This window comes from Lontra canadensis, unplaced genomic scaffold, assembly GCF_010015895.1.
Source record: "Lontra canadensis isolate GAN:19392208 unplaced genomic scaffold, GSC_riverotter_1.0 scaffold2, whole genome shotgun sequence".
In the NCBI taxonomy this organism is placed as follows: domain Eukaryota; kingdom Metazoa; phylum Chordata; class Mammalia; order Carnivora; family Mustelidae; genus Lontra; species Lontra canadensis.
In genome coordinates, this window is record NW_022630996.1 from 21,181,113 (window position 1) to 21,204,469 (window position 23,357).

Genomic DNA, 23,357 nt, shown 5'->3' on the forward strand with positions numbered 1-23,357 from the left:
AGTCTATGAGATGGGGCGGGACAGAGAAAATGCTGTGTGTGTGAATGTATTATGTGTATAGAGCTCTCGCACTCACTCGGCGAGACGGACATAGATAACATTAGTGTTTGCTCAGGCTCCCTGACTTTTTCAGGCCTGGTTCTGGGGGACACCAGGAACATGCCCACATTGCTCCATGGGCCTCTGAAGCTCTCTTATTATATGCAACCTCCTGCTAACATAGACATCTTTCTCATTGCACCTTGTGAATCAGAAAAATCTTCAAAGATCAGCATTTCTAAAGCACTTGAGATACTTACGTCTCTGAAAGACACCTTAGAAATGTGTCATTATTCTAGGAATTCATGCTTTGTTAAGGTTTCTCTACTCATACACATTCTGATAAGGGATTCACTTCCACAGATGATGGTGTGGTATTGCTGTGCGGTATGGGTTGCTCTCTCAGTACTGAGACATTTAAGAGAACGTAGATATCCTCTATTGAGACATTTCTTCCCCGTGCAATGAGGTTTACGAATTTTCGGATGCGTGGTCTTCTAGCATCCAGAACAGATCTAGCTTTACAACAGGATTGTATAGGGATATTTCTTAACATACAGATTCTTGGGCTTTTCCTGTGATGACTCTTTTTAAAGTCTCCCTTAAACTCAACCTTGGGTCCTGCTGACAGCCTTTGCTTTAACACTTGCGTTGATCATAGAATCTCCAGTTACCTGTTCTATACAGTCCTTCCCATTATCATTCCAAGTTGACCTCTGCCCTCCTCCTGCCCTCTGGTTGGGACTTGCTCTGCTTGTTGGATGGAATAGCCTTCTCCCAGCGTGCGTTTTCTTCTCCAAGTCATTGCTGCTAGGTCATTTAGTTCTTCCTCACATGGTGGGGTTTCTGGACCCACTACCCTTCCATTCACCTTCCCCTGCCCCGACCTCCCTCCAGTTTTCAGTATTGCTCTGGACCGTGGTGCTGTGGAGAACACGGTGCTCACAGTGTGACCCGAGTAACCCAGCCCCCCGGGAGAGGGGCCCTCATGCTGCTCTGACTCACCTGTGATACATTTCGAACTTGCTATATTTTAAAGCTCCAGGGTTTTTTTTAACTGCTCTCTTCCCCCCTGGGGAACCGCTACTGTGTACTTCTAGGTTTAAACTTAAATCCATGTCTATACATTTGTTTTTGCTTTTTAAAAAATTACTTTTTTGGTTTTGTTCATCCCTCCATTATTTCTTACTTTTCTTTGGTTGTGCGTCCCTTTGAATCTCTTATGAAACTACTGTTTTACTGTGGGGTGGGGGAAGCCACACTAATATGAGATTTTGTGTAGTATTAGACTTCCCATGGACATCAGATTTAGGACAGCCGGTCAAGAACCTCTGTTATGGTAAGGGAAGCGTCATTTTTTAGTAATCAATAACATGAACTTTGATGCCAGACAGATTCACATCTGTTTCTGCCACTTGCACCTTGACCTTTGACAATGGTTCAACTTCTGTGGACTTTGGGTTCTTCATCTACAAAGGAGGGAAAATAATAGTACTATGGTATCATTGGTGGTGAGGATTAATAACCATAGCAGCTCACGTGTAGTAGAGACAAAATAAATATTATAGATACTAGGCTGAAGCTAACTGAAAATTTCAGTCTTGACTCTTTCGACCAGTTTCATCTCCTATCCAGTTCTGTTTCCAAAAGATCCTATTAGAAAGCCAGAGAACTAAGCTCCGTTTCCTACTTTAAAGATTTAACCCCAGTGTCTACTCTCAGAAGTTACTAACCCCACACTGAATTATCTGTATGTGGATCATTCGTTCTGCAAACGATGACCAGCCAGCTCTTAAGTTGTACTTTGGTTCCCTCCTGCCAGCTAGGGACCTTCTTCTTTTCTCAGTCTTTTAGCATCGTTAGTTTTCTGCTAAGAATTATAACTCAGGTTTAATATTGTCTTAAGACCATAAACCTGGGCAGAAAATAAATACATATATTGTGCATTAGGTCCCTAACTGAAAGTAAATAAACATAGGCTTATTTCTAGCACTGCTTTCTCCATTTGCATGAGAAATCAATAATTGACCATATTTAAATTTATTGGAGAGTTTATTCAAAGATGGGGCATTTATTAATGTTCAAACAGCAAAGATGATGAATCATTTAACTTATTCAACATTTCAGAATTTATGGAGAAAACAAGCGTGGACTTCTTAAAAATTGGGGTTTGGGGAACCTCTACTGCAACTCTACTGCAACATCCTTTAATATTTGTTTTTAAGAAGAGTTCTTGCATTGCAAGTGTAAATTTATGAGAGTTATATCACTAAGAATAACTAAGAACACTAAAATGCAGGACCTCTCACCCATGGGGCTATGGAAGGGGTGGCTCCCCTTTCTCCACAGCCAGGGTTGGAGGCCGAGATCAGCCCTCGAGGATCATTGTTGGGTGGCCATGAGCTGGCAGCTTTGTTTTCCTGTCTCAGACCTCTGTAGTTGCTGGGAGCCCCACTTGGTCTATAGCAGGGCTGCTGACCCCACAGCCAAACTAGGGTGCGAAGTGGCAGTGCTAGACATGAGACCTCTGGCTCTCCTGGGATAGTGCCAGACTCCCATGGGCTGATGCTGGCCTGCATTGCCCCAAAAGTAGCCTGGCCTCTTGCCTGCTCCAAAGACAGCACCTAGCAAATACACCTAAGCAGGTTTCTGCACAGGCTTGCGAGGCGTGGGGTGGTAAGGAAGAGCTGGGAACAGGTGCTGGAGGAGAAGGAGCGCCATGGGCATCAGGAGCCAAGGAGGTCAGCCCTGACACTGGGGATGCCAGCTGTGAGTGCAAACCCCGCTTCTCAGCCCTTAGCTGTATCAAACTGGCCAGCTCGCGCTCCACACGGTTGCAAGTGGGAAGTTTTCTGTGTTGAAGTGCCTACATCAATCCTCCGACAAAATAATGCTTTAGACAAGTTTTCAAGTCCAACAGTTTTTCTTCACTAACAAAAGTTCTGCCATATCTTATTTTGTTCTGAAAGCAACAAATCACTTTCTGTGGAACTGTTGGGGGGCAGGGGAGAAACCACTAAAATGAGAAGAGCAGAAATTTAGTTTTTATCTAGACCTGCAAATATTTAATTCAAAAGAGTTGCTTACTCCCTTTCCTGTTTTAAACCAATGTAACATCAGCTGCTATTAAACTCATAATGTGTAGTTGTATGCTGTTTTGTCCCACGTGATTCAGTTAAAACATGGAAACATTTATTACTGATCCCTTTTGAGTGATGTCAGTTTTGGGGTAAGTCTAGATCTTGGCTTTGATTTTTGCAGTAATTAACAGATTTGAGAAAACATCAATTATTTCAGAGAAAAACAGCTCCTCCATGTAGTGAGGTAAATAGAAAAGTTCCCCAGTGCCATAATTTCCTTTTGGTATGGGGAGTACAGGAGAGTCCGGGGAATTGAAATAGAATGTAGTGACTTTCATCTCAAACTCACAAGTTACTATCCAAAAACCAAGACCCCTGAGCATGTTAATGATCAGTAAAACATACTTTTTTTCTTTTGCTATAAATATCACTCGATAATAATGAAGAATTTTTTAATAATTACGTGCTTGTTTTATTAAATTCTTGAAGTATTCAAATAGTGATTTGGTGAATGCAATCCAAATGTTAAATGTCAACCTATTGCAGCCCCCATATTGACCTTTTGGAAAGCTTTAGGAAAACATAAAACTTCCTCCGTTTAATCCCACCTAGAAGGAAACAGCCTTACCTCACTGCCATGGAATGACGGCTTTTACCACCTTGACCCAAATAACATTATAGCCCAAATTCTAATTAATTACAACTTTAACCACGACTAATAGAAACAGACCGCTCTGCAAGGTCCAGTCTTGGAAGAGGAAATATTTTGCGAGATAACAAAGTTTGCTATAACCTCACATGCAGTGCACAATGAGTTATATAGATTTTAAATGGCTTTGATTTATGATAATGTTCCTGCTTATGTTTGCTTTTCCAAAATAGAAATTACTAACATATCTCCAAGTAGTTGGAGGTATTAGTTAGAATTTTTACTTTATTTGTGCCTTGAAAATTTGGTAGCCGAGTAGTTTGGGGTTTTGTTTTTTAACGAATAATTCAGATGTCCCTGCTGGTGGTTTACCAAGTTTCTTTTATTAAAATCATGACGCTTTGATATTTTAAAATGGGTGTTCATCTTTTGGAAAGTAGCCAGGATTTTTGACAAAGCTCCTCGTTTTCCAGCCGAGGAAACTAAATCCCTAAGAGGCAATGTGCCTGGGTGTGAGCTTGCTGGCGAGGATCACTGGGTGGTCTCTGGTTCAGTCTGGGTCTGCACTAAAAAAAGCAGATTCTGGGACATTTAATAAAACAATATAATCTTTTCAAGGAAGAGAGGAAATTCCTTGAAGTTTTATTTTTACCTTAGAAAGTTCTCAGAAGGTCCTTGAGTTATGGGGGCAGGGGAAGAGAGGTGGTTAAAGGGTACAGAAAGAACCAGAAAATGGTATATATTGTCCTGTCGAGTTCATGACGAAACGTCCATGATGACAGTGCCAGGGACTAACCTAATGGGGGGGGGGAGGTTCAAGACAGCGAATTCAGTTTCTATTTTAAGGAGAAGAAAATTCTGCCGGTGGCCTACGTCTTTCCTTAGAGTTGGCCATGATTAAGGAAAGTCTTAGCCTTAAGAACCCTTGGAGATGAAATGTGGTGTTTCCTCAAGGGAAGAGTACCAGCTGCACCATAATTTTAGCAAGTGTCCCCAATCTCCTGCCCCTCACAGACTCACCCACTGATTCCCAGAGCAGGACTGATGATGAAAACAAACTCCAGCTCCTTGATTTCTGTCTAGAAAAGACAGCTCCTGCTTGTCCCTCCGTCCTCCCTCCATCTACCCCAATCCACTCCCCCCCCAACTAAAGAGATAATTAAGTGGGTAATCACTTTAAATGGTATCTAAGGAAACAGTTTTGAGAAAGAGATGTATTAAAATTGAGAGAAAATAAATGTTTTCATAATGAAGCAATTAGCACGCTAGCTAAATGGTGCTGTGTGACTCGAAAGCTAGCACAAAAAGATTCTACCCTTGCCTGCCATCTTCTGCAATTGTCCTGTCGATAATAAATATGGCAAGGGACTGCTTCTGACAAATGAAAGCCATCTGCAAATGGCACAGATCATTTCTTTCAGCACTCCTGAAAGGCAAACCCTTGGAGCTAGTCACCTTTTAATCTGTGGATATGTTAGCAAGTGGCAAATGACCATTCTTTTGGGAACGGATTCCCAAGTGAAAAATAACCACGGTGCTTCTTCTTTAATTAACAGCCTTTTCACATTGCTAGCACATTAAAGCCATCCTGAAGAACACCCGTGCTTATATAATCAATGTCACAGCGTCTCTGCCTAAACGAATAATAAATGTTCGGGCTCTACACTAAGTGAAAACCTATTCTCCAAGACTTTCACCTTCATAAAGATGGGCTCATAAAGATCGAAAAAAGAAAAATGGGAATGTGGTCTCATGAGCATAAAAAGGCTAGTGTTAATAATTAACAAGGAGAGTGAAGTGGAGTCAAATTAGCCATAATAGAGCCCAGAGTGACTGGCAAAGTCACCTCTCATTATCAAAAAACTCATTAAGAAATGAAGAAGTTGAAATCCCGCTGGGTTATTCTCACACTCAGGCTGTATCAGAGATTATTTTTCAGATTTCTTTCAAATGAGGAACTGTTAGGTCACCATATTATATATGAGGTTAATCTTCAAGCTTTGAAATATGGAGGGCTGACACCTGCATGTTCCTCTACCTCAAGCGCTTAAATGAGCTGTGCCTCTGAAATTGACGAAGCGGTGTTTATAGATACATCTGTACGTAGATCTACTAGGAACAATGCAGGACGGATAGGACTTCTAGACTACAGCAGGGCTGTGAACCAGCCTAGTTTTATAGATAGACCCTTCTTTAAATGATGAGATGATCACAAAAATGCGAAAATTTATTTACTTCCAATTTCCAGGTTGACTGAATTCAAAATTGTACATCAGAATCTGTTTTGCCAGAGCGTATCAGTAGTAAAACAAGGAGTCATTAGCTTTTTCTTTTTCGTTGAGTTCCACAGTGTTGTTCTAGGTTCTTTCCGACATGTAGATGTTTTAAATTCTTAGTCTGCTTCTTATATTTTCGTACAACTTAATGCCTTCAAGAAAATAACCTGCTCTAGAAGGCCTACGTGTCCTTCACAGTAGATCGGCAGAGACCTCTGTTTGGTCCTGGAGGCTGTGAGCATCAAGGACCCTACATCTGGGGGCTGTTGATCACGTTACAGCCATTCTCAATTGTTTGCCTCGTCTAGAGCGAGGAGTGTGGAACGTAATCCCAATCAGAAGTTTGTACAGAACTGGAATAAAATTTTAGACTTTCCCCTTTGGCTTTTATATTAATCTCATAAAAGACAGCATGAGAACTGCAGGACTGTGAGACTTCTCCATCTTTACGCTAAGCCTTGGTTAATGTTTATATTGTTTTTTACTGAATTATTTCTGTAAGAAATAGGCGCTGAATGCCTAAAATCTACGAATCCCAATCACCTTGCAGAAACATGGATTAAAAACAGTTCTGGCCCTTGAAAAGCATATCATCTAGTATCACATATAGCCACATATACCCTACCCACTATAATGCAATAATTTATAAAAATATAACTCAATTACATATACTGTACTAAGGATTTTTTAATTATAGCTTTAAACTTGGATTTGTTGGATTTTGAGTTGTTGTCCAAAATATAGGAAACATTATAATACCAGGGCTTTCATTCCTTAGGTAGGTGGATGGGTGGGTAGGTAAATAAGTAGATCATTTTTAACAAGTGAACACAAAAGGTGGAAGCGGACATGGTTTTAGGAGGTCGTTATGCTAGTAAGTATACAAATTAAATATTCCCAAGCTATATAAATTTACCTATCAAGGCTTTAATTAAAAGGAAAATAAAACTCAATGAGTTTCCTATTCTACTTAAAAAGCATACTCTCTAAGTCTCCTTTAGGCAGTGGGTTTTTGTTGGTATTTATTCAGTAAACACACGTGTATTGAATGCCTAAATAATGTGACAGATACTTGGCTGGATGCTACTCCTAGATCTCAGGAGATTTTTTTGTTTGGTTGTATGAATTTTCTTCCTTTTACATAAGTGTGTTCTAGGCTGCAATCTTCCTGACTTTTCTCCCGAAACCCATGTTCATATTTTCAGTGATAGGAATCTTCATTATAAGCATTTGTCAACATGGAAAGTGGCCTGTTAAGGGGCATCTGGGTGGCTCAGTGGGTTGAGCCGCTGCCTTCAGCTCAGGTCATGATCTCAGGGTTCTGGGATCAAGTCCCGCATCGGGCTCTCTGCTCAGCGGGGAGCCTGCTTCCCTCTCTCTCTCTCTGCTTGCCTCTCTGTCTACTTGTGATCTCTCTCTCTGTCAAATAAATAAATAAAATATTAAAAAAAAAAAAAGAAAGTGGCCTGTTAATTTTATATCTTTATCCAGTGGGCTTTCATTGTGCAGGATCCCTACAGTTTGTAGTCCCTTGAATAATTGTTGTTTTGTGGCCAAGTCTTGTTTTTAGTGTGGTTGGTGTTGTTTGTTTTGCTGGTCACGAATTACTAGTTTCTTCTGAAATTTAGGTGGGGAAGTCATTCTTCCTAGTAATCCATTAATGCTGACTAATTGGAAAGGGGTGGCACACTATAAAATTGGGTTACATGGGCTCAGGAGTCAACAGCATATTTTTACCCTAAAAAGAGTACAGGAACTCTTTTATCTGCTTGTTCTTCATTTATCCCATGATTATTATCTCAGTAATTATTATTAATTGGATCATAGTTTAAATTCTCAGTCGAACTCTTACTATTAGAAGCTTCTGACAAGTACTTTTGTAAACGTAAGACTCGTTTTGGTATGTAAATAATCAACACTAATTTCTTAATTACTGGGATGCTCAAAATAATTGGGCACATCTACATTCCTAGTTTACCTTTTATTTAAGCCTTTTGCTTTCTTCTGCCATTTCTAATTGCACTCTTGGGCTTGATGTCCCTGATGCTTTACTGATGCTTCCTTTTCTGACAAGGTGATATTTGGAAATGTGGAATCTTTGGATGGAAAAAAAGATGATTTAACAAAGTGGATGCTGGCCCCCCACTTACATTCTTGCCAGCCACTGTTTTAGGCTCCTTCTGAGCGGTCCTTTCAACTTCCACACCTCAGGTAGAATGTCAGGAGCATTCTTGCATAAGGCCACACTGAGAACTTGCCTCTTCCAATGAACTGTGAGAATAGGTGCCTTGGAGAGGCTTGACTGGGACAGGTGGCGGCCCAAATCACAACCTATCCTGACTAAACCAGATGGAGAAGATGGAAGCACTCATTCTGGTGCCTGGGGCTATGTATTAAGAGGGCTTTTGACAGTGTCTGATAGGAGCAGAATGCAAACTGGCATATGGGCAACTGAGAAAAAGAGCATACATTTCCATACACAAGTACAGCGCATGTGTATTTCCCTAGCCCTGCCTTTTGACACCATGCTTTCTCTTGTCCTTCCTCGCCCCTCTGCAGATTTTCTTTATTTCTCCTCTTTTCTCCTCTTCTCTGTTTCTCCCTCTTTCTTTCTTTCCTTCCCTCCCTCCCCTTTCATGAGTCTAATTACCAAAGAAACAATACTGCCAATTGCCAGTTTTCTTAGACTTTGGAAAGCGGGTCTATAATTTGATTTCTTAAAAAAGTAAAAAGGAACACTATTGAAACATGAGCAGAATTTGGCCAGAATTAAGCATTTGTGACCGGCCTTGGGAAATATAGGAACATTCCGTTTTCTCCCCCTATCTTCAGGATGTGAAAGTTTACTGTCAAGAGTCATAACTGAGCAGAAAAAACCTCCCTCTGCCACATTCATTAAAATATGAGACCTAAAATAGCCACCATTCTTATCCAGCAGAATTTCTAGCAGTCTGATCTTGGACATGGATCAAAAATAGATGTTCATGCCAATATTATTTAAAACTGCATATTCTATGAAGAAATATGCATAGAAAATAGGAAGAAATGTGCAGGCTTCAGTATGTTCTTAGACAATTTCCTGAAAAATAATGTGGTCCTCCTAATGTTGTATCCATGTAGTTATTCATTCAACAAACATTTGAACACTTGCTTGGAGCCAGACATTTTGCTGGATACTAAGAATACAGATACGGTCCCTCCCTCAAAGACCTTACACACTTGTAGGAAGAAACAGAAGCGTCAACAGGTGCAGAAGCATGCTCTGGACCACAGTGGAAGCCTGCACAGGGTAGAGAGTAGATAGATGAAACCAGTAACTGGGCAGGGGGACAGGAGAACAAAGCATTTCCAGAAGAGTTTGGAGGAGTTAAGTGTAGACTTGAACTGAATCATGTGAATCATTATGGCTGGACCACAGGAAATATGGGGGTCAGGCCACAGAGATGAGCCACCAAGTCATTTTTAAGATAAATCATAGATGGCTTTCCTACCATGCAAAGTTGTTAGAATTTGTTGTGATGATCCACCAAAAAATATAATCTTTCAGAAGGACATTATTAGTTTCATTTTTTGGCCAGCCTGTCCGCTTTGAGATTTGAAGAAGATGATTGACAAAGGGAAAATTGGGATCCTGAAGACCCGTAAAGAGATTATTGCACTAATCAAGGCAGGAGATGAGAAGATGAGAAGATTAGAAGTAGGGCAACAGCAGTGGTGCTGAAGAGGAAGGGACGTGTTAAGAAGGACATTAAGGATACAAAATACGCTGAGCGATGGGTATTAGAGAAGGCATTTGTTATGATGAGCACTGGGTGTTTTATGTAAGCAATGATCAACGAATTCTGCTCCAGAAACCAATTTTGCACTGTATGTTAGCTACTATTTTTAAATTTAAATTAAAAAAAAATACACAGGTCTTGATTACTAATTGGATATAGGAACTAAAGGCCAAGCCTGTGGTATAATCACCAGGTACTGATAAATAGTGATCTAGTGGACAATCTGTTTTCACTCCCATGGTGGGAATACAAGAGAAGGAGGCTTATTTAACAAGTTGATGAATTCAATGCTTATCAAGTATATCAAAAAAGAGAGCTCTTGCTAGAATTACATTTGAGTCAACTGGTACTTAATCTTAGAATCATTATAACATTTAATAATAACATTGAGTGTTGATTCTCCTATGTGCTTCTTCATTTTAACAAACTAAGTATGACTTAATAGCCAACATGCATAATCTCTAAGTGTATTATAAAGAAGCAGTTGAATTGATGAGGTAGAGTACTCATTTGTATTTGTAAATGTAATAATTTCTTAAGTGAGCGTATCTTGGACTAGTTAGAAATAATGACAGTGCTTAATGGCACCTATCAAGATGTAGAACCTTTCGGTCTTTCTGTTTTTATTATTAGTAGGCCACATAAATTAAGAGTTAGGCTACAGTCTAGCTGTGTAGCAATGCAACGTTGTCCAGCTTTCAATATATATTATAAGCACATTAAATATTTTCACAGCATCAATTCATTTTTGAGCTCTCTGAATATAATAGTTTTCTTCAGTCTCTTAACTTTTTCATAGTGTAACTGAGTTTTTCAAAATTCTAATTGTAGAAACATAATTCATCTAAGATACAGAGTAACGCATTTGTCATTTGCAAGGTTTTTTTCTACCTTAAATACTCTCTGCATTTCTAGGTCTTAAAAGATGCTGATTTACTGCTGATAGGTTGGGTGACTGTATGAATGGCTAGGTGTATAGATAATTTATGGTAATGTAAATTGTGGGGTGATCGTAATATAGTCCATAGAGGTTAAAAGGCGCTCTTGTTCTGTTGTCTGATAACTAGATGACTTTACCACATGTCCCCAAATTAATTCTCTGTTCCTCAGCTTTCTTATTGATAAGATTAAAAAAAAAATAGTGCTTCTCTGATAGAATTTTTGTGATGGTTAAATGAGAGAATGCATATAAAGAACTTCGTCCCATGCTTGATACTCCAAAAATGTCGGCAAGGAGGAGGAGGAAGGGCGAGCTCTTAAGTGAAGAGCCAATAAATTCAGATATGGGCATATTTTTTAATTTGCTTACCACAACGATTGAGGTGGTTTGAGTGAGAATATTTCATCCTTAATGTTCAGTATCTTATTTAGGTAACATTTGGTGGAAGGAACTGAACCGCATGATCTATACAGTACCTTCTAGCTCTGTGATTGGGTCTCCAGGAATAAATAAAGCTCCTCTCAGTGTGCCAATGAAAACATCATTAAGAGGAGGGCACGTATTGCATGGAGCCCTGGGTATGGTGCATAAACAATGCATCTTGGAACACTGAAAAAAAAATAAAAGAAAAGAAGAGAAAATAAAAGAAAGTACTCCAAAGAAAAGAGAACAGGTTATTTGTGTTTAAAGGCCCTGAAATAATAAAAACATAAAATGATTTAAAAAAAGATAACATTAGTCTCCTAAATAAGACATTTATCTTTAATTATGATTATCATTCCCACTTTAATAGGAAATCTTTTAGCATATAGATAAGCCAGAAAAAAATGATTTAACCACAAAAAATACTAAACTAGAGTAACTAGAATTAGAAAAGAAGAAGTGTTGTTCTTTCCTCTGTATTTAAAATGGCTTCCTACCCCACTTCTATGTGTCTGTAGTTTTCCAGCTTCTCACAAATTTCAGAATCCATTAAAACAATATTCATGCCACTGTGGTAAGCATCATACACTTTGCCCAAGTTTTAAAACACTGTTTAGCTTTTGGGCTGTTTCTGCCCTAAAGAAGATTACGTGGGGCAAGTGGTATATTTAGCTGCGTGTTTTATGAGGCATTACTTTAAAATTTCTAGTGACTAGATTTTGTATAGAAGCATATACAGCAATTCCGAGTCATAAAAGTGAATGGGATCCCTGAGAAACTTTTCCCCATCTTCTGCCTCTACTACCTTAATCCAGGTCACCATCACCGTCATCATCACCTCATTATCCTTTACCTGGTCTATTGCCATCAAGCACTGAGCACGAACCGTCTCCTGGGCTTCCGCCCTTGGTCACCTACTCCATTTTCCACACAGCAGCGAGAGATACTTTATATCATGGCACTCCTCTGCTTAATAATACTAAACATAATGATGCTTCCCTTTGTACTCAGTAAAACCCCATACTTCTCACCATGTCCTACTCTCTGGACATAATCTTGGACTGTTCTCTCCCCTCTCTCACTCTACTCCTGCCACACTGGCTTTCTCGTCCTTCTGGAAGTACACCAGCTTGTTCCCTGCCTGGAACTTTCGTACAGCTATTTCCTCTGCTTGGAGATCTTTCCTCCAAATCGCCTGTGAATGGCTACCCTGTCACTTAGGCTCAATTAAAATACCATCTCTTCAGAAATACCTTTCCCAGCCATGATGTATATTTTTACATGAACCTGCTCTCACTTTGAGAGTCCAAAAAAATTACATCTGGGTTTAAGATACGTTCACTTGAGAAACAAATATGTACCATCATCTAAAAAGTTACAAATGACTTATTGAATATTACTTAACATTACTTAGTGTTTTCCTACAGATTCTCTATTCTTTCATGGTACAGCTTAGACACATACTGACTGTCTTGGTCTCTTCAGTCTGTTATAACACAATACTAGAGACTGGGTAGCTTATAAACTACAAGTTTATTTCTCACAGTTCTGGAGGCTGAAAAGTCCCAACATCAAGGTGCCCACAGATTTGGTATCTGGTGAGAGCTTGTTTCACAGATGGCCGTCTTCTTACTGTGTGCTCACATGGTGAAAGGGTGCGGGATCTCTCTGAGATCTCTTTTATGAGAGCACTAATCCTGTTCATGAGGACTCTGCCCCCATGATCTAATTTCCCTTCAAGGGCCCCACCATCACATTGGATGTTGGAATTTCAACATATGAATTTGGCAGGGGGGTGGGTGGGTGTGACACAGTCTATAGCTAGCACTGAATTTTTTCTAATGAAATTGCATCCTGGGCATAGAAAGCACCCACTTTCTGGTATAAGGAGGTGCACCTTAACTATTACCTACCTGTTTAATAGTCCTATCCCAATAGCACAAATTCCAAGACTTCCACAACTGCTTTAGGTAGGATGTCCCACAGTGTATTTCATTAAAGACAAATGGACACCCAAAAAATGCATATGATACGCTGTTTCGAAAGATACATGTAGAAAATTGGATGACTAACAAGAAAATCTACAAATAACTGAAAAGTTCATGAATCTGAATAGGTAGTCCCAAGGCCACAGTCATCCTGCTGCTGAATTAAACAAGTGTATCTCTTAGAATTCATCAAGCTTAGCTCTTAGAATTGAATGGGTTTAGCTCTCCCGTGACATACCATCTAGCCTAGGGATTGCAACTCTCTTTATTGCTCTGTTTACATGTGTCAAGACCTTCAGGGTATCCAGCAGCTCCGTTGAGTCTCTAGCAAGTGGTCATGTGCGTCATGTGTTAAACCTCTTAGAAAGTAAAGACATCCCACCTGCCAGGAAGATTTTGTCGAGATATAATCTGTTTGCATGTTGACAGCCATACCTAGGAGGTTAATTTTACTTCTTGATAAGCTTTCATGATATATTCAACATGAGGAGCAAGACCCGATATCATCTGTATTTTATACCCGTTCTTCTGTGTCAGACTCTTTCAGGAAATGTGTTTTCACCCCTGTTTCCCAAATGCCTGATATGATCCCTCTGACGAACACTGTTTCTGCTTGACTATTTCAGCACTTTTGTGTAATGGAAAATTTCACAAACATTTGCAAGAAATCTTTGTGCCCTTGGTTGTCCGCTACGTCGATCTCATGGAGTCCTCCATCGCCCAGTCAATTCACAGAGGTTTTGAGCAAGAGACATGGCAGCCTGTCAAGTAGGTATCTTGCCTAGTGTCCATAGAACATCTGTCTCTTCAGTCCTGACCTTATGAGTTTACACATGGCCATCTGTAGTTATTGCTTATGGTGGTCCCTTCCCACGTTGTTTGTTTCTTTACAGGAATATCGCCAACAGTCTTCCCAATGTAGCTCTTCCAAAAGTTCCAAGTCTGCCTCTTAATCTTCCACAGATTCCTAGCTTTTCTACTCCTTCGTGGATGGCTCCTTTATATGAGTCCACGTGTGTATCCCTCACTTATTTCCTGGTGGTGTGTTAGCTAGTGCATGGCCTGGGCTGTGTTCTGTGCACATGTGTTCAGATTGCATGGCATTTATCATCATTGGTTGAGGAATCCTATGTTTTAGTGTTGTGTGAGTTTTTTAAGCTATTAAGCTAAGCTGAGCAAATTGATAAATGATACAGATAAAACAAAAACAAAAACAAAACAACCCCACTCACTGATTTGATGTAGTTCATATGTGATCTGTAGGTGAGAGGTCATTTTGTGACCCAGGTTGTAGACTTGAGCCTAAACGATATACCATGGTTCAGGTGATCGCTGTGGTGACAGTATGTCTAGGAACCGTAGCTGGCTTCAGCTTTGTTACTACCCGCATAGTTTCTCTTGTACACGTAGAAAACCATCATTAAGAATCATGTCAAGGATATGTTTTTCTATTTTATCTTAGTCGTACTTTTATTTATTTATTTATTTTTAAAGATTTTATTTATTTATATGACAGAGATCACAAGCAGGCAGAGAGGCAGGCAGAGAGAGAGGAAGGGAGGGAAGCAGACTCCCTGCTGAGCAGAGAGCCCGATGCGGGGCTCGATTCCGGGACCCTGGGATCATGACCTGAGCTGAAAGGCAGAGGCTCTAACCCACTGAGCCACCCAGGCGCCCCCTTAGTCGTACTTTTAAATAATATTTCAGGTTGCAGAGAAGTGATTGTCCTTTATTTCCTAACACCAGCAAATTCCTCTGTTGTCCTTTCATCTATCAGTTGATGTACTTTGTTATTTTTAAATAATCTTTATATCATAAAATCCATACCTGTTAGTTCCACCCTGTGATTCAGCCCACCTATTGCAGATTCGGTAACTAAGAGTCACTAGAACAAAAAGAACACAGGCTTTCAAATTCGAATTTAGGTCCTAGTTTAGTAATCATTTAATCTTCCTTAGCCTCAGTATCCCCAATGCTAAAAAGGTTATGACACCTAATTTAAAGACACTCTTGTGAGGATAAAAAAGAAAAAAAGTGATGGAAAGTGCCTGGCACATCCCAGGCTCTCAATAAATAATAACTACTCCTATGCTACATTATGATTTTTATCATTATTTTTATCATTATTACATCATCAATCATCATAATTCCTAACTGTATAGTTTTCAAATGTATGAGCCTCAGAGCAATCAAATGAACTCAATAATAGTCCATGCTTTGCCCAAGGCCTCATATGAAATCAGCTAGAAAAAATAATAATTAGAAGAAGAAAAATAGCTACCACTCATTAAGCACTTACTATATTCCAGGTTAAGGGCCAAATCCTTTATCTCAGTTAAGCCTCACGACAACCCTGGTAGGTAAATGTCATTGTCCCCATTTTATAATTAAGGAAACTAAGTCATAAAGAACTTAAGAAACAGAACCTGCCCGAGGTCCTACAGTAAGTAAGTGACAGAGGCAAGCTTTGAACCCAGGTTTGGGGGACTGTAAAGCTCTCACTACTTATTCATGTATTCAGCTTCCAGAGAATATACTGGCTAAGAACTTGCCCAGCATCCTTTCTGCCTGTCCTCCCACCCACTGGTAAATCTGCTCCCAGTCAAGGCTACATACCCTCAAGAAAAAAGAGACCAAGAATAACTTGCGAAATAGCTTAGCGAGATCTCTCCAAGTTAAACATCATCACTGTGCCCACAGTAGTTACTGGGAGGTTAGGTTACATGTGAATCTCTTTATTTCAGGCAAATGCTTTGGGCAGTTTTAGTGTATAGAGTCATGTTCTGTGTGTGCTTGGCAGTTATCTGGGAAGTATAATGTATCTTTCTAAGTTTATGTGTTTTTGTGCTCCTTAACACTGTTTTATAATTTAATTCCTCTCCTTCTTCATTACTCATCTGTTTAACACCCTTGATTTTAACCAGAAACATTATTGTGGGCATTACCTTGTGATAATGGGGGGCTATTTTTTGGCTTTGAGGTATGTGTGAAGCCTGAATCTCATTTGTTGGGAGCCCCATCTTAAAATGACCCGCATCTCAGGACAGGAATCGTGACAGATTGTGGCTTTGTAAATAAAGTGCTCATACTTTCATCATTCTGAGTAAATAAAAAACATGTTTTATAAATTAATCACTGTTATCTTTACCTGCTAAGATTACCAACATTAGGCTCTTCATCAGGGTGCTCAAAATTACTTATAGTGCTATGATGTAATCACTAGTTTTTTGGGGTTCTGAGTGTTTTTTTTTTGCTAAAGATTTTATTTTTATTATTTTTTAAGTAATCTCTAACCCCAATGCAAGGCTTGAACCCATAACCCCAAGATCAGGGGTCTCCTGCTCCGCTGGCTGAACCAGCCAGGCATCCTTAGTTTTTTGAACTTTTGTTATAAAGCATTAAATTGCAAAACATAAATAAATAAATAAAAAGTCTGTTTCATATGTAAGGAATTAAAAATAGAACATAACCACGGCTTTAAAGGTACATTCCTACCTACCTATATATCAGTATCACCTTACGAGGTGCTTCTCCATTTCTTCCCTCACAGTTTTTTGTTTTTTGTTATTTTTGTTCTTTAGCTCTAAAAGTAGATAAGTAGATAAGTTTCCTACTGACATTTTAGGAAGTCATCTCAGGATCCATTATTCACATTTGAGTTCTTTAATCTGTTAATAATACTTTCTGCATAGATCAGTGATTAAAAGTAATTTTAAGATGAAAATTTCTGAGTAAATTGAAGGTTATAAATTCCAGCTCAACAGAAAACCTATGTACATTTTTTATCCATTTAATTATAACAAACACTTATTACCTTAATTATATTCCTAATTAAGCACATTTATCATTCCATAGCATCCAAAAACAAAAGAAACATATATCCATACTCTCTGTGAAGACTTAATGGTCATGTTACAAGAACCCATTTTCAATCGAATTCCATCTTCACTATTTCAGGTTTATGTTCTGATGATGGTTTTTATTGTTTTGTTACATTATTAAGAATACATACCTGCTTCAAATAGTGACCTTCTCCTTCTCCAAAATAAAAAATTATTAGTAGATTTGCTTTTTTAACTAATTAGGTTCAGTTACTCTTAAAATATAGGTTCTCTAATTTACCACATTGCACACTATGGACATGTAAGAGGATTTTCCCTGGACATTTTTTTCCCTTTGATTTTTATTATATATGTGGCAAAAGGGAAAAATAAATGTGTTTTTTCTGACATTTTACAGCAACGTCAACATGGTATTGACTATTTCCTTTGCTTAATGGTACTTTGGGGGCACTGATTTTTAAAGTTACAAGATACTGAGTAAGGAGCTGTTGATGGTCCTTTGAGAAGTGAACTCTGAGCACATCTTGGCTAGGCAAGGAGACCATGAGGAGTTACTGGCAGAATGGGAGGAGGAACACAAAGGAGGTTGGTGATGCAGGAAAGATACTGAGGTGGAGGTGGGGGAGGGAAGTACACATTTAATTAGCCAGGGAAGGAGCTGTTTTTTAAGCCACTAATCAAGATATATTTGGCTAAACACAGTAGGTATTTAAAGAATTTTTTTTAAAGAATTTTATTTTTATGAAAGTTTTCTACTGTGCTCTCGTGATAAATTATTTCACCTCTCTATTTTTCTTTTGCACACTAACAATACAATTTTTAGGTTAGTCTATGCTAAGCACTTATAGGCAAGCTGAGGAGAACTGAATCACACAGCCCCTTTTTCTCCTTTTGTTCTCTTTTACTATTAAGTTTCAGTGTGTTTGAACATAGGATTATTTTACTTTCAAAACTTCTGTTTCCCTATTAGGCTCTCTACTTGCATAATGGAAAGCAGTAGTTATTATCCTTTGCCCAAATATTATATGTATCTTGCTACAAATTACCTTCATGCACGGTATGAAACTTTAGTCCCCTAGAGTGGTTTTGCCACAGACCCCAAGTTAGACAGATGAAATGACCTGAAATACATGACCGTGTTCTGCCTTCCGAGCACCCTGGATATCGTTTCCTTGCTAGACTGTGTGTCGTACTGTTCGGTTTCCTTATGAGCTAGAAAAGTCACGAAGCATTTCAAAGTGGGCCTGAGATTTGCTTCCCTCCTCAGCTTGTTACTCCACTTCCACTTCCCCTGTCCTTGAGAGATCTGAGATCTGTACACTATGCACCTGTCTGCAGACGGACAGAAGGCGCTGTGAGGACAGAGGCAGGTGTGTGTGCACGAAGGAGTGAATCTCCTGGTGGCCGTCAGATGGACTTTCTGACGTAAAACACGCTCTTTGAATTTCCAGGAAGAAATACTTCTGTATTTATCTGTATCCTATGGATTGGTAAAAAGCATTTAACACGTTTGTTCTTCTGTGTACAATTTGATTTCTTTTCCTTAGTCAAGTACCCTTCTACATTCTACCCCTTTTTATGAAACCTTACTATATTCATTCCTATTTGCTTTTTTTTTTTTTTGCCTCACCGTATATTCATTAAGAAGTGAAAAGAGATTCAGAAGGTTGAATAAAGAAATGGCTAATTATTAGAGATTTTATGTGATATTTTTTCATTAATGGCAATTGATACAGAAAGGCAAAAAACAGTGTGTTGGCGATCGTCACAGAGAACAGTGGAAGTTCACGATGTTCTTCATGTTTCCTTTTTCTTCTAGCAATGGCTCAGCAACATCAGAAGACCTTTTTTGGAAACTTGATGCCCTGCAAATGTTTGTCTTTGATCTGCACTGGCCAGAACAAGAATTTGCCCACCACTTAGAGCAAAGACTTAAACTAATGGCCAGTGATATGATAGAGGCCTGTGTCAAAAGGTAGACCTGTGTTTTCAAGTTGCTGCTTTGTACACCAGCACCCAGAGGAACACTTTTTGCCGAGTACCTGTTACTTAGTTGTCACAAGGGAAGGTTTCGATATGTACTACCATTGCACAATTTAATGAACATTGGGTTCTCAGACCTAAATCCTGGGGCCTCCTGTAACTGATAAAATTGGCATGAAACTTTTTTTTTTAAACACACCTTCTCACATTGCCTTCATCAGTAACATCCATACTATATTAATCATTTCTGTGGTGCTTATGGTTGTCTCTCTGGGAATACTGTGCTTTCAATTCCCGAGGCAGTACTTGCTGAGACATATGGAAAAGGTCTGTTAAGTACTTGATGCATTATGCACAGTGTCTGCTGTGAAATGGCATGGCAAACCCAGATTATAATCCGCGCCATCAATGATTCTGTTTTCTGGTATTCCCTTCGCACATCGAATGAGTTCCAACTATCCAGTTATAGTCTTCAGAACTGAACCAGAAATAAATTATGAGGCTTTGAATTTCTCCAAAAGTGCTTTCATTTTCTTTAATAGTTCTTAGAAAATCAGCACTGAATCTCTAATTAGCCAAGCAGTGTTTTTCCCATTGCCCTCGTTTATGATAGGTACAGAACGATGTGGGCAGCATTTTGGAATAAACATTGCTTGGAGCAACTGAATAATCCTGAATTCTTCAAAATTAAGAAATTTTTAATGGCTTCCTAAAGCAAGGCCACCAATTAGATTTCTAATGTTTTAAAAATATCATTATTGTCATATGCGATTCTAATGTCTCAAACCTGTGGGTGTTGTTGGCTACTTTCACAAAAACAATTGCAACACACTTTCTTTCAAACACCTACCTACAACTTTGGGTATTTGAAAGAAAACCTAAGGGACACAAGAGAATTATACATTCTCTATTGTACATTAATTATGTTTTAGAGTTTTCCAGACTTGTACTTTTTTTAAAATTTGGTAAACCCTTGCTCAGATTTGTTCTGCTTTAATGCAGAGAAGCAAGTGTTTTTGTTTTTTTTTTAAGATTTTATTTATTTATTTGACAGAGAGATCACAAGTAGGCAAAGAGGCAGGCAGAGAGAAAGGGGGAAGCAGGCTCCCCGCTGAGCAGAGAGCCCAGGACTCCCGGATCATGACCTGAGCCAAGGCAGAGGCTTTAACCCACTGAGCCTCCCAGGCGCTCCACAAGTGGTTTTTATACTTGGAAATTAATTCAGGCAGTTAAGTAAAACTAAGAGATGTTTCCGTAAAAAGTTTTACACTAGCTGTAATGAAAGCTTCCTTTGGGTAGAGATACTGTCTGCATGACTGCAAAAGCTGTTTAATATAAAATAGCTCCCTGATCTTTTACATGAGACACCTGAAACAAGAAAAGCATCCCAGCCCCTCTCTCCCAAGCAATGCCACACTCCTTATTTGCATGTGTTAAATCAGCATCTTGTAGTATTGATTTCACTTTTACTAAACAGGTGAGACATTATTTCCAAATTTCTTACTCCAAATTCGTGTTTTAATGACTAGAACAAGAACTGCCTTCGAAGCCAAGCTGCAAAAGGCAAGCAAAACCACCGAGTTGCGCATCCCGGCTTCCGTGTGTACAATGTTTAATGTATTAGTCGATGCCAAAAAGCAAAGCACCAAGCTTTGTGCCCTGGATGGAGGACAAGAGGTGAGTGAACTACGTGTCAGGTACGGATAGGTACCCTGACAGAGGAGGGTGCTGGAGGCCGGTTCCGGAAGTCTCTCGCTTGATTAGATGAAAAGACCCAAGTCCTTCAATAGAGGTGTTTGAGCTTTTCTTGACTGTAATAATGGAAGGCCCTTTATCCCTTTGCTCATGTCAGTTTCTTCTGTCTTATATGAAGACTGCCCTAAATTTTACAAGTGTCCATTGAGGCTTTTAACAGCTTAGGTGTTGTGTATTTACATAAACCTCACTTTTCACAAGCAAATAAGAAAGCTGGAAAGCTACCTGCTTTGTTTAGACAAATCTAGAGTACCTGGAGTTTGCATTCAAAACACAAGGCACAGAAAATAGCACATGAAATATTTTTATTTACACAAAAGTTTCAGTGTTTTAAAGATCAAGTAGAAATGTACTAAAAAGAATTACTTGTTTTTTTAAATAAATGTCCCATTTTTTTTTTTTACTTTGATTCATGTTTTGTTCAGTTCTATATTCAGAAACACAGCTTACTTTACCCCATGATTTATTTTTGTTAAGAGTGTTGATTGGGTGAAAGTAGATCAATTTTTCTTAGATTATCTGTTTAAGTTGACATTTTGTTCATTGTAATTACTGTTTCATCATTTCTTTACTCTTCCCCTATGTTCATCGTCCTTTTTTCTTTTTTCTCCATGGCATGATCCAGTTTGGTAGTCAATGGGTAAGTCTTTTTTTTTGTTGTTTTGTAAAAACACTTTTATTTGATTTATTATTTGTGTAAATGTGCCCTTTTTATTTTCATCTTTTCAAATTAATATAATTAATTCCATTCTCAGATTTATGTTTTCCATGTATGTATATAACACTAATAGCTTATTATAGCATAGCAATACCCAGAGATACATTAAAACACGTATAAATACTTATGCCCTAAATAATGCCAGGGAAATGTTTCTTCCCTGTTAGGCTGCAGGATCTGCAAACTGCTCTTAGATTTTTTTTTAAGGATAAAATTATTTAAAACAAAATGAACTCACCCTCCTTTAAACAAATTCAGAAGCAGTATGATTATTAATATTTTCAAGATGCATATACCTATAGTATATACTTTCACCGATACTAGAAAAATTTGGAGCTCTGGATGGCAAATATATACTATTTGGGTACCTGTAAATGTGAGGACCAGGAGACCATTCCTAAGGCCACTTCATGCAGAAATCCCCAGTTGTGGATATCAATAAGGTACATGCCCACCAGTGATACACTCTTTCTTCCCATTCGTGGCCTGGGAAGTAACCATTCTCAGAGATGGGGAAGAGGCAGGCCTTTGTGTCAGGAGCCTTTCTTCTCCTGAGAGAACAAAGTTGTCTTGAATTACCACCCAGAACCTCAGAGGAACGTGATATGAAAAATTTTATGCATATAAAATAAACTGGATATTATATATACTTACCTGTCTTATATATGTGTTTTGATATGTTACAATGTTTTTGTGCTCTATGGATATGTTAAATCTTACAAGTCTTATAGTAAGACACTGTAAGACACTCAGGGTGACTCTACTGGGCTGACAATTCCCATCCAAGCAGAAAGGCTAGGTAGCTCTGAAAGAGGGTAAGAGGCCCATTATTTGTGAATGTCCTACTTCTCTAAACCAGATGTAGACATTAGCTATTTGGCCATAATTTATGCAAATGCACACATATTTCATTCTTTGAGCAATTCAAGGGGAAAAGATGTATTTCTAATACCATAGCATACAACCTTACATATATATTAAGTAACTGATACGTGTTATAGAATGTTCAATAATTATCATTCTGTGAATGCCTACAACATGATTTATTGCCTCCAGTCATCTGAAGAGGCAGCTGGCTTGGATGTCAATGGCTCATCTCTCTCCCTTTTCATGTTTTTCGATATCCAGATGTAAGTCTTTGATGGTCTACTCAGAAATATTGTCTTAAGTCTCTCCATAAGTCCATCCATTTCTTACCGGGTTTATAAGATCATCTTTGCCTCTTCCCATTGATACTGGATTTATCCATCTGTTTTAACATACATGGCAGTACCTGACACATAATAGGCACTTAGTAAGTAGTGCTTGAATGACCAGACTGATTTCTTGTCACCACTCTAAAAATCCTCCCCTGTAAGAAACAACTCTCGATAGTACCTCAAAAGAAAAACAGGCGCACACACACATGACAAAACATTGTTGCATTGTCAAATGGTTCTTTATATTAATAGGTAAATGGCTTTGAAAAGTAATTTGCTACTGTTCATTATATTCGCATGTGTACCTTCTCACCAGAGACAATTAGTTCCCCACAACTTTCGCACAATTAATATAATTCAAAATGTGCAGGTGGAAAACCCATTAGCAACTGTGAAAAGTGGTTAGCAAGAATTTCAGTGCAAAAGAAGGACTTTATACTTTGCTTTTAATCACCAATAAATACACCCACATAACTGCACAGGCTTTCCCTCTCTGTGCTTGAGATAAGTTTTGGAATTGAGGCAAATTAGCAAATACATTACATGCAGAGGTGAGCCAGTGACCTCATTCTGTAGTAAGCAACAAATTAAAAACTAGATTATTACACAATTTGGAACCTTGTAAAATATATGCTTCTATAGATAAACCCAGTAGGGACAGTTTTTTGAATTTTAAGGAATTCTCT

General features: G+C 38.7%; 1 protein-coding gene and 1 non-coding gene across 22 annotated transcripts in view; both read left to right on the plus strand.

Annotated features, from left to right (window-relative positions):
- Positions 1-23,357, plus strand: part of CADPS2 (calcium dependent secretion activator 2) — a 530,843-nt gene that overhangs the window by 455,113 nt on the left and 52,373 nt on the right. For 7 of the 21 annotated variants that reach the window (XM_032870374.1, XM_032870406.1, XM_032870389.1 and 4 more), the window contains 3 exons: positions 13,801-13,942; positions 18,836-18,991; positions 20,529-20,676. In XM_032870374.1, coding sequence (XP_032726265.1) covers positions 13,801-13,942; positions 18,836-18,991; positions 20,529-20,676 — 446 coding nt within the window. Of the gene's footprint in view, positions 1-13,800; positions 13,943-14,067; positions 14,188-18,835; positions 18,992-20,528; positions 20,677-21,379; positions 21,395-23,357 lie in introns of all 21 variants that reach the window. The other 14 variants (XM_032870302.1, XM_032870293.1, XM_032870306.1 and 11 more) reach the window with 3 other exon arrangements.
- LOC116878928 lies at positions 2,339-2,474 on the plus strand. The gene has a single exon (XR_004384913.1).